We start from the raw sequence: 11,953 nt of genomic DNA on the forward strand, positions 1-11,953 counted from the left end.
GAGCCATACAGAAAACCCAATAAAACTGAGTGTAACTACAAATCAATGCAAATTGGTAAGATCAGCAAGCTTGAGTTATGCTACGCAAGATGATTGTCTCTACAGTTAGACCTGGTCCAAACCCTAATACCACACCCCAATCAAACCCTTCTTCAGTTGTGGCTTTTCCTTCCTTCATAGATTTATTCCTCATCTCATCCAAAATGAGCATCACAGTGGGGCTTGACATATTACCATATTCGCTCAACACTTTCCTTGATGCCTTTAGTTTCTCCTTTGTGCACACCAAATTAAGTTTAAACACAGTGGCCTCCTCTGTCATCCCTTTCCATTGCTTTGCTTCTTCTAAATTCTTAAGAGTAGAAAAGATACAAGAAACATTTATTCAGGGAAAGAATCCAACTACCTAGTCCCTCCCTCCATTGTATTTACAGATGTTCATTTTCTGCTATGCTATGCAGCTATGTAATATATACAAATTTGTAGAAGATCCTATATGGATCTAATGCAGTGATGAGAAAAAAACATTAATTAGAGAAAGAACAGTTCTACCCAAAAAAAAAAAATCAGAGTACCTTTAATGGCGAGACAACCCCTATCGACTGCAACTCCGGTTCTCCTCGACGGATCCGACGAGATGGGGGCAACGGCGAGATGGGGGCAACAACGAAATAAAGGATCTCCGTCCTTCGTGCTGTAGCGTCGCAGCTCGACGATTCCAGCGGCAGCGGCAGCTTCTTTGTTCGTTCAGCTTCTCTGTTCGTCTCTCAATGAGGGCATAGGAGAGAGAGACGATGAGATTAGGGAGCGGCAACGGCAGCTTCTTGTTCTCTATTCGTCCAGCTTCTTTGTTCATCTCTCAATGAGGGCATAGGAGAGAGACGATGAGATTAGGGTTGGGTGTCTTTGGGTTTGAGTTAGCCATGGGTTTAGTGTTGGTTTGGTTAGACTTGACCTGAGTTAGGTTCTGGGTTTGGGTAACCATAGTTACTTCATGACTTAAAAACAAGAGAATGATTTAAGGCCATTGGATTGAAGACTGCCACGTGTCGCATTCTGGAGGGGGAAATAATAAGAAATAATGGATTTGGAAATGGAGATAATTAAAATCCGCTAGAACTTATTGGGTGGGTAGAAAACATGCAGAGTCTTAAGTAAAGACTGGCTACTCAAAGAATTTGGATCATCTACTGCTGAGCTGTCCGACAGGACCATGCTGCCCAAACACGGTGTTGCGCGCAATGTCCGCCTTGCCCTTGCCCAAACGCCTTGCTCGAGTGGGGGTAAGGCGGTCATTACATGCAGCACCGTGTCTGGGCAGCACGGTCCTACCGGGCAGCTCGGCAGTAAAGGATCTGGATCCCTGCTCAAAAGCATTAATGTTTTTGTCGTGTGATAGGATAGGCTTCAAGGAGACTTTGGAAGTCATTGGCTGCCAATGAGACTTTTCTTTTAACCTTTTGATAGGTAGGCCCAACCGCCCATCATAGAGAAATGTAGTCAGTGGCATCAAATGAGGGATTTAGATCGTCTACGGCCAAAGTCTTGGCAGCCATCGCGCTGCCATGTCCATGGGAGCGACACGTGGAGATATTACCATCTAACGGTTAAGTTATAAAAAATTCAAATTTCATGGAAGTGACTAGGTTATCTCCACAACCAACCCGATCGGTCCGAACTGACCAAAATCGACCGAACCGAAATGATTTAAAAAAACCCTAAGTTGGACAATGCGATGAGAAGAGGAACCAAAGGTCGTCCTCTTCCTCTCCTCACTGTGCCAATCACTGAACCAAAATGCTCTTCGGCCACTCTTCACCTTATCTCCGACCTGAAACACAACCAAGGTCGTCTTCTTCCTCTTCCACCTTGTCTCTCACTGATTCAAAATCATCTTCTTCCTCTTCCCCAGTCGTGAAAGGGCTTTGCATTTATTTATTTTTCACCAAAATCGTCTTCTTCCTTGATTGTGAAACATGTCATCTATGTCCAGGCCTTAAGGGCGGAGGAAACATTATTGTTGACCCTGATGAATGGGTACATCTTCTTCTCTTTCTTTTCTGCAATGATTTCTTCTGGGTTTTACTTAATATTTTTCCTCATTTTGAAGGTTATCCATTTCAAGTTTCTAATCAAATTCATGCTTACTATTTCTTAGATTCTTCTTGTAGAATGAAGTTTTTTCTTCTCTCAATTGGGGTTTTGGAGTAATGGTGTTTAAGGATTAAATCACAAAGTTCTATTAATATGTTTCTGTTTCAGGATTTTGATCCATTCTCTTTGAGTATTGATGGGGATAAACTTCAAGGCCATGGAACAACTGATTGTTGAAGTCGAGTGTGGTTGCAATCTTTATAGCAAACGAAGAGAATTCATCAATTCCAGCCTTCCAGGGTTGGTGTGCATGAGCTTGTGAAACATGGTTGCTTAATAAGGGTTGCAGTCTTTATTGGATTTATTATGCTTAAGAGCAAATGCTCCCCAAGAGAGGTACGGTGAGGAGAGGAACCGCACAGGCAAGTGAGTTGCGGCCATCACTCACAGTGAGGAGAGCAACCGCAGCGGCAGGGTGAAGAAGACGAGGGTCTGAAAGTGGTCAGTTTGTTTTGGTCAACTCGGACTGGTTGGGGTTGGTTGTGGAGATAATCAAGTCTACATTTTAAAATTTGAATTTTTTTTAAATGGATCGTTAGATGATATTTTATACCCGTGTCACACCATGGGAGCGTGGCAGCGCGGTGGCTGCCAAGACTTTCGCTGTAGAGGATCTAAATCCGTCAATGAGACTTGATGGCTGCCAATAAGGCCTTTTTTTTTTGACCCTTTTCGATAGGTAGGCCCAGCCGCCCATCAAGGAGAATTGAAGTCAGTGTTTTTTAAAAAAAAAAAAATTAAAGAGTTCAAGTCAGTGAATGAGACTTGTAGTCATTGACCAGAAGGGTGAGAGGGTCATAATGTTGCCTTAGCAGTGCTTTAGTGTTTTTGTAGATAGACGGTTTCCAGACTTAAACCCATGACCACCTGATCACAATGGAGCAATTTTTATCGTTGCACCAAGGCCTGCTCTTTACTTGAAGTCATTGACGGCTAATAAGTTATTATTACTATAATTTTTTTTTCAAATAGGTAGATTTGGGAGGATTTGGATCCTTTGTGGCCTGGGGTTGAGCGGCCATTGTGTTGCGCTTAATTCACAGGCCGCCACATGGATTTGATGCAAATCCAAGGATTGGTAGATGAGTTCAATTCAAAATTCAAAATTACTGCTCAAAATTCCAAAAGGCCATGCCATCGTCTACCAAACATTCAAATTTGCATCAAATCCACGTGGTGGCCTATGAGTTGAGCGTAGCACGAAGGCCACGCAACCCCAGGCCGTAGAGGATTCAAATCCGACTTGCGTTGGGTTTGGTAACGTGTCCATTAGAGGAAATACTCTCATTTTTAGAAATCAAAATAAAAAAAAGAGAAAATTACTTAGATCCAATAGATAGCAATAGAAATTACAAGATAAGTAGATTTCAAATTTGTTTTGCATCCACTATTTTCTATTTTAAAAGATCTACTTAATCCCCAAAGTTGGTTAGTACTCATGCCACATTAAAATAAAATAAAATAAAACTTCCAAAATTGACACAACCTAATTTAACTGTTTTAAAAACAGGAAGGTATTCATATGGAGGAGATTCTCCCATTATTTCCATCAAATAGGGTGTAAAGGGTTTTTATGTCATTTTGGACTGATTTAAGGCAGGTTGTACACATGCACGGTCGTGCATTTTAGGCAAAACAGAACCTGTTTCTTTTGTTTTTTGTTTTTGGTCTTGATGAAAAAATCGAACCTGGTTGTAACCCATACCTTTACATTTATTTTAAAAGCTGCGTAAATGCGTAATGATTGTGGTCCGGATATCATTTATGTAATAGACGGAAATCAATGGAATTGGCTGTTTTGGAATCTTATAAATTAAAACAATCCAAATCCATATGCTTATTAGCCAATCAGCAGCATTCTACAGATTTATGTGAGTTAATTTTCCTTAGATGATCTACACCCTATTTATCTGCTGCTGTGCACTGTAGCACTACTGTGCCATCGTGCGGCGCAGCAGCGGCCCCACTATGCACACATGGCCGCTGCTGCACCTCACGATGGCACAGCAGCGGATAAGGGTCCTTCTCTTCATTGCGAGTGAAGAGAATCCTATTACTGGAATGTCATAATTGTTGTTCCTATGATATGAAGTCTGAAATACCTTTGGCACTATTCTAAGAGTCCTATGATTAAATGTGGTGGATAAAGAGATTATCTTTTCACCATGGGTGAAGGAAAACTTCATGCTCGTTTACCAAAAAAAAAAAAAAAAAGGGAAAACTCATGCTCCATAAGCTCAAATTGAGACACTGCCTGAGCTTATATTGCCATGCCAGTGGCCAATAAATCAACTTCCAAAAGTCTCTACTCACATTCAGTCCTAATACCCCCAATCGTTTTAAAATATGGTTCTCTCGATTGCTAAAGATGCCATATGGGGAAGGGCCTCCGAAGTATTTGGGGCTCCCCTCAGAATTTGGGGCCTTTAAAGCTCATCTCTTCAGAGACATTCAAGAGAAAACTCTCAAGAAGCTACAGGGCTGGAAAGAGCGGTTGCTCTCCCACGCTGGGAATTGAAAGAAATCTTATTGAAATCTGTTGCTTTCTCATCGAGTACTTACGTAGCCTCCCACTTCAAAATCCCTGCTTCTCACCATTCCAAGCTCCAAAGTGTTGCTTCTCATTTCTTCTGGGGGGACTATGAGGGCAAGAATAATATCTGTTGGGTTAGTTGGAAAAGACTTTGTAAGTCCAAGGAGAGGGGGGGTTTGGGTTTCCGAGATCCGGCTCTGCAAAATAAGGCATTACTTGGCAAGTTAGCGTGGAATCTCTGGCAACATCCTAACACCTATTGGGCGACTTTTATGAAACAGGTATATTATCCTCACACTGATTTCCTGTCTGCTAGGCTTGGCTGCAACCCCTCTTGGGCCTGGAGGGGAATCCAGGAAGGGCGGGTTAAGAATACTAGACTAGTTCAGCTACGGTAACTTGCAACTGGATCAGACTCTTCTAGAGATGTAAACGGATCGAATACGGATCAGATATAAATCGGATGTGATCAGATTCAGATATTTCATGACTGAATATGGATGCGAGCCAAATTCGGATTATTCGATTTTTTCCCCAGATTTACTTAAACGGATATGAATGCCCCTAAACGAATACGACTGCAAACCGAATTCGCATTTAGTAATATTTGCTTACATCCCTAGGCTGCTCTATGGCATAGGGTGTGTCAGACATCTTCTGACTCGACACCAGAGCTCGCCACGTGGACGAGCTCCCATTTGGACGGCACAGATCGAGTTGGAAATCCAGATTTCAAAATTGAAAAATCCTTCTATCCATAGCATGTGTATCAAGCACTCCTATCTATGCTTCATTGATCTTTGCCATCCAAATAGGAATTCATCCACATGGCGATCTCTGATGTAGCACCCTTGCACCGTAGAGGAGCCCGATCCCGAGCAACTGCCCTTTTTGCGTGGATTGTCATTAATATCAATTTATTATATGGGAAAAGGAATGCCACCCGGTCGTACATCTGGGCGTGTACCTGTGCCTTAACACAACATATCGCGAATTGGCCATTACACCCCTACTTTTCCAGGGGTGTGATGGTCATTTCGTGCTCAACTGTGTCTGGGCACAGGTACAAACCCAGACGCACGACCGCAGCATTCTTTCTCCCTTATTATATATAATTCCATTTGTCTAGCTAATATTAGTTTTTTCTAAAAAAGTGGGACTCTTATTTTGGGTTAAAAAAAAAAATAAAAAAAAAATAAAAAAAACCTCCCTAACTTTTGAAATTACATTTTGAATTTTTCGTTGAACAGTCATAGTTGTGGTTATTTGAAAATAGGCAACCTAGGCACTGCTCGATAACCTTACCAGAAACTGTTTCTGGTGTTTTTTCATTCTGAGAAATAAAAAAATATCTAAAAAGTGCTTGATAAACAGTGTTCCATAGAAATTGTTCTCTGGTGGATAAATCAAAATTCCTGCTTCTCAAAAGACTTTTGACAGAATATGTTCTGTTCTGTCATTGCTCAGCACAAACTTGACAAGTTGTTCCCGATAAAACTTGACTAAGGGAGTTGAAAGCACTTGTGACCGAAGGCTTTGCAACTCTCTCTCTCTCTCTCTTACAGCAATCCCTATCTCACTCTCTCTCCCTCTCTCTCTCTCTCGCTTCCTCTCTCGCAGGCTCTGCAACTCTCTCTCTCTCTCTCGTAGGCTCTGCAACTATCTCTCTCTCGCAGTCTCTGCAACTCATACCCGAAATCGAGTGAGAGAAGGAAACGAGGTCGAAGCTGAGGATGCTAGTGGGTATAGTCCCTTCTACGGTATGTCATGTTGAAGAAGATGAAGAGGGTTGCGATGGATTCTTCTCCTTTGTATATGGTTGATGAGGATGCTAGAGCCAGGTTCAAGCATCAAAGTCTCATGCAAGATTATCAAGAATTGCTTAAGGTAAGGTCTTTGTATTTTTTGAAATCTGGGTTTCCTTCAGATCTGTTAAAAATCTAGGGTTTCATACAGGTACTTTTCAGATTTGGGTTTTTGTGTTTTAGATTCTTCAAGATTTTGTGTTGTTCATGTTCTTCCCATCTTCTAGTGGGTTTGAGCCCTCCAAACAAATACCACTTTTAAGTATACCTAAAATTTCTGTTTGGTTCCTTTTGTTAAACCTTGAGAGTTGTCTAATTTCTCCAAGATTTTGATTATTATTGTTCTTCTCTTGTTAACTCTTGCAAAATTTCTCGAGATTTTTTAGACTTATTTCATGATATAATTTTTCAACAATTTCTGCAATACTTGGGGTCCGTTTAAAAATTTCCAATTTGTTCAATTGGTTTTAAAAAAAAATTTATTTGATTTTTCGATCAATCTTTTGGTTCAGAGCTTTTTCCTAATATTGATCCCTTCAACAGGACACAGTAAGCACCATTCTCTGGTTCTATCGTCAATCTCTTAGACTCTTGCACCTCTTCAATCCAACTCCACCAAATTCAAGCCCAAATCCTAGTTAATCTGCTCCCCAATACAAAAATTTATTCCCACTTTATCAATGCTTGTGAATCTCTAGGTCTTCTGAACTCCGCTCTCCTCTTCTTCAATCAACTCCAGCAACCACATGTATTCATCTGATTCATAAGATCACCTGATATTCAGGCATGGAATTTTCTAATGATTATTGAAAACAAACTCAAATTACTAATTGATCATGAGATGGGCAGATATTCAGGCATGGAACTCATGACTCTTCTCAGTAAAAAATTGAAGCAAATTAAGCTCTCTCCCTTTCTGTCTCACCTTAATTTGTTGCTCTTTAACAATACCTGAAAGGATTGCTCTAAAGAGAAGGCAATGGACCCACTCATCAATAGTAATGTCAGATTTGGTTCCCAACTTTAAATGCAACATTGCTCTTTCAATTTTGTCATTGTCCTTTCATGTTACCTTTCAATTCTCTCTATCCATGCCTTGCTCTCTCTCTGTCTCTTGTCTTCTGCCCCCACCCCACCCAACCCAATGGAATCTGTAAATAAGAGTACATGCAGATTTGTTTTATAATTTCTTTGATGAAACTGATCACTGAGCTCTACTTCTAACTTTGAAATTAAATTTCCATTCAAAACTCTTAAACATTAATTGGTCGGTGTTCAAGAAAAACCAAAATTTTAAGCTACCATTTTGTGTGTGTGTGTGAATGTATAGATTGTCAAAATGCTGGTATTTCTTTTATTCTATGTTTTGAGTTTATTTGAGTTTGGTTGGCTTTTTAATTAGTGGGCTTACTAGTGGGTTTTCAGTATTGGGTTTTAAGTATAAAGTACTTTGGATGAGTCTATTGTGATTAGGAAGTCTTTTGAAGCAGTTAAAAGAGTTTGTTTTTGCGTTCAGTAAAGAGGCTGGTGTACTATCTAGTCTGTAACCTATCTTTAAGTGTTGTGGAATATGTTATTAGTTTATAGTTAGAGATGGGCTCTATCACTTCAGGTTTGATGGATACACCCTAAGTGCTTTCAAAGATCTTGCAAATGGATGCATTGTTTTTCTCATTTCTCCTATGCTTGTGCCTTCGGATAAGTTTCAGTTGTTCAAGTACAGCTTCTATTCTATATCTTTTATTTTCTCAGGTCTGAATTTAGTTTAGTTGATTTAAACCACTTGGCGCAAGTGTTTCTGTAGTGTTTTCAATCTGAGATGGTTCCATTGATTCTTGAAGTTGATGGTAATTTGTGGCTTCACTATATTTAGAAGAGATTGATGATGACAAATTTGGCAGAGGTGAGAAGATGAGCCTTGTTTAAAGCTCAAAATTGTGACCACTCTCCCCCACTTCAGGATAGGTAGCCAATTAGCTGATGGCAGTGGCATACCTTTCCTTCTCTTTATTCTTTTGACACCCCTACTGCTGTACACTAGGAAAGTAGAGATGGACAATGGATGGCTCAACAAAGTTAAGGAGCTTAGCTGAGTTGTCTTAGAATATGAGCTTAGTGGGGAATTAGGAGTATCTGGGTATTTATAAAAGTTGTAGATAAACATAACTTTAGTGGCTCCACTGATAAAGTACTACTTGATGGGTCTTTAGCTCAAATTGGTAGAGCACTTGGAACATGAGCATATTCCAAGAGGATGGTGGTTCGAGTCCACCAAGGCCTTCTTTATTCAACTGTTCATAGCATAGTCAGTTATGCTACTAATCCACACAAGAACCCAATTTTAATGGCATCTTTAAAATATGGCATATTTTTATACTTTGGTTATGTTAATGAGATATTTTAATTTTATGCTAAGGTTGGTTAAAAAAAAGATTTAACAAGTCTTTTTTTTTATATAATTGACAAAGAAATGGCATTATCGTAATTAATTTTAAATAGGGAGGATATTTTAATTACAATATTTATTTTAACCTTTATTATCTAAAGGACATGATTCAAGACAAATATTATTAAAATTGGTCACATTATATGTTTCCAGAAAACAGATTTTATCAAGCACCAATGGTGTTCCAATTGTCTTCTGAAAACGTTTCCAGAACAGGTTTACCAAGCGGGTAAAAAATAGTTTCTCAGCAAAGAAAATGAAAAAAACTATGGTGGGAAACAAAAAAATGTTTTGGTGTTTCTCAGCACATTTCCAGAACAGAAACACCTGGTAAGGTTATCAAGCGTTGCCCTAGGTGACAACTAGGGAGCCCACTTGATAACCTTATGAGAAATAGTTTTTGGTGTTTTTTCGTTCCAAAAAACGAAAAAACACCCAAAAACCGCTTGATAACGAAGTACTTTTTATGAGTGTTTTTGTAAACATAAATCAAAATTTATGCTCCCTAGAAGACTTTTGACGGAACATGGACATGTTCTGTTGTCCTGTGCTGAAAATTAAAATTTGTGCCCAATAATTTAGACAAGTCTACATGCTTTTTCATTTTCAGCATACAGAGTCCTTGGTTAAAAACAAAAAAAAAAAAAGGAAAAAAGAAAGGAGAACAGTTCTCCAGAACAGGTTTACCAAGCAGGTCAAAAACGATTTTTCAGCACAGAAAATAAAAAAACTGTTCTGCTATTTCTCAATACATAGCCAGAACAGAAACACCCGTAAAGTTGTTAAGCGGGCACCAGCTTTTCCATAAAAGAAAAAACATAATTATATGAGACTTGTATTCACCCAAAAATGAAGAAGATACCAAAAAGGCAAGTCAAAAAAGAGGAGAATATACTTGGAAACACATAAATATTACCACTAATATATTATTACTAAAATAAAGAACACAAGGCATGGAAACCACACATTCGAAAGACAACTTCTCATTGCCATATACTATTTATTTTATTCCTCTTTATCATCCTCTCAATTTCTTCTCCGTTACTGATCAATGCCGGAAGCCTTTCTGAGCTTCAGAACGACTTCATAGATCTTCTGAGGCTCAACCAGAGACTTGGACACACTCTCCTTCTCCATGCACCTCTTGGCCCAACCCACCAGTTTGGGGCAAGAATCTTCAATGCTAAAGTTCCCACAGGTCTCAATGGCATAGAACCAACAGTTCCAGGGGATAAGGCTCACATCTACAAACCCAATGGTTTCACCTCCAAAGTAAGTCTTGTCACCAAGCTCACCTTCCATCACTTTCAAGCACTCTATGAAATCCTTCTTTGCTGTCTCATGCTCTTCTCCTTTTGTCCTCCAGACCTTCACCCCCAATTCGTACACCTTCATTTTCCAAGCCCAGATTAAAAAAGTTAGATCAATCAGTAAAAAACTATCTCACTGGAATTTCATTTATTATATAAAATGATTCAGTTACAGAAAGAGAAACAAAAACAGAGGAACCAAAATGAGAAAAATGAACCCATATAATTAGAAATAGAGGAAACCAAGAACTAATCTACAAGGAGACCCATTTCCAGATTGGAATCCAAGAGGGCATGGAGTCAGAAATAGAGAAGAAACAGAAATAGAAATTCCAAATTCGTAATATGTAATGGAACAGTAAAAAGGACAGAGATGGAACAGTAGCAGAGAACCCACCTTCTTGTCGACATAATCAGCCCAGAACCTAGCTTGAGCACGCTTGTAGGGATCAGAAGGCAAGAGAGGAGACTTATCATTCCAAGTCTCATCAATATATTGAACAATGTTCAGTGATTCACAGATGGGTTTCCCGTTGTGAATCAAAACAGGGATCTTCTTATGAACTGGGTTCATCTGAAGAAGTAAAGGACTCTTATCCTTAAGGTTTTCATCCTTGTATTCATGTTTGATGCCTTTTTCTGCTAAGGCGATTCTGCATCTCATCCCAAATGGGCTAGGCCAGAAATCAAGAAGAGTCACCTCATTAGCCATTTTTCAGCAAATCTTGCAGAGCTTAAAGGAGTTGATAACTATGACCACAGTATGATCCGAAACTGTACCTACTGTGGTTTGTTGGTAGTGTGTGTGTGTGGAAATTTATAGTTGGGGCAATACCATCACTACCTTACATTTAGCCTATATTTATTAAAACTATCCTATGTTAAACTTCTTTTCTAAAACTATCCTGCCTTTAAACTTTTACATCTCCTCCTATCCTCATATTTTTAAATACCCAGATTACCCTTTCTTTTCACCTAGTAACCTATTAATCTATTTAACCTACCATTCTTCTTCTATTTTTACTATTTTTATCATTAAAATAGTAAAACATGAAAACACCCACCCGCTTCGTCTCTCTCCTATTTTTTACTCCATTTGTTTTTTTTTCTTCAATTTTTCTATTTAATTTATTTTTTATTCAACATTTCATCCTCATCGTTCTTCTTTGAACAGATCATGGTTCTAAGTATCGGTATCGTATCGCCCGATACAGGAGATATATACCGATTTTGCTAGTCACCAATATCATGTTGATAGCGTATCGATAGCACGGTATGGACAAGGGGTAAAATGGTTAGAAAACTCATTTTTTAAGGAGATTCAAGGATAATTTTGTCTGATACAGTCGATCCAGGCCGATACTATATTGGTATCATATCGGTTTTACAAGTTACCGATACCCATTTCGATACCGTGCACTAAAATCATGGAATAGATCGACTCTCTTCAAAGCACCCCTCTTCTTCTCTCTCTTCCTCTTTTTATTCAATTTATCTTTTCATGTTTTTCTTTAATTAACCTATAATGCGATTCTCGAGTCGTCATTCTTCTGTTCGAAGAAGAACAATGAGGATGAAATATTGAATAAAAAATTAATTAAATAAAAACATTGAAGAAAAAAAACTGAATGGAGTAAAAAACGGGAGAGAGAAAAAATGGGTGTGTGCTTTCATTTTTTACTATTTTAATGAAAAATAGTAAAAA

The 11,953-nt window shown here is 38.8% G+C and overlaps 1 protein-coding gene and 1 long non-coding RNA gene across 2 annotated transcripts; both read right to left on the bottom strand.

Annotated features, from left to right (window-relative positions):
* Positions 1–298: 298 nt before the first annotated feature.
* LOC122639304 lies at positions 299–6,588 on the bottom strand. The gene is made up of 3 exons (XR_006329494.1): positions 6,447–6,588; positions 6,318–6,324; positions 299–342 (listed from the first exon to the last, which is right to left on the bottom strand). It is a non-coding gene; the product is annotated as an uncharacterized LOC122639304 (long non-coding RNA).
* Positions 6,589–9,941: 3,353 nt separating this feature from the next.
* Positions 9,942–10,998, bottom strand: LOC122639303 (probable glutathione S-transferase parA). Its single transcript, XM_043832127.1, has 2 exons — positions 10,646–10,998; positions 9,942–10,327 (listed from the first exon to the last, which is right to left on the bottom strand). Exons 1-2 carry the CDS (start codon positions 10,958–10,960, stop codon positions 9,980–9,982), a joined length of 663 nt encoding a protein of 220 aa, XP_043688062.1. The 5' UTR covers positions 10,961–10,998; the 3' UTR covers positions 9,942–9,979.
* Positions 10,999–11,953: the final 955 nt, after the last annotated feature.

This window comes from Telopea speciosissima, chromosome 9 (assembly GCF_018873765.1).
Source record: "Telopea speciosissima isolate NSW1024214 ecotype Mountain lineage chromosome 9, Tspe_v1, whole genome shotgun sequence".
Taxonomy (NCBI): domain Eukaryota; kingdom Viridiplantae; phylum Streptophyta; class Magnoliopsida; order Proteales; family Proteaceae; genus Telopea; species Telopea speciosissima.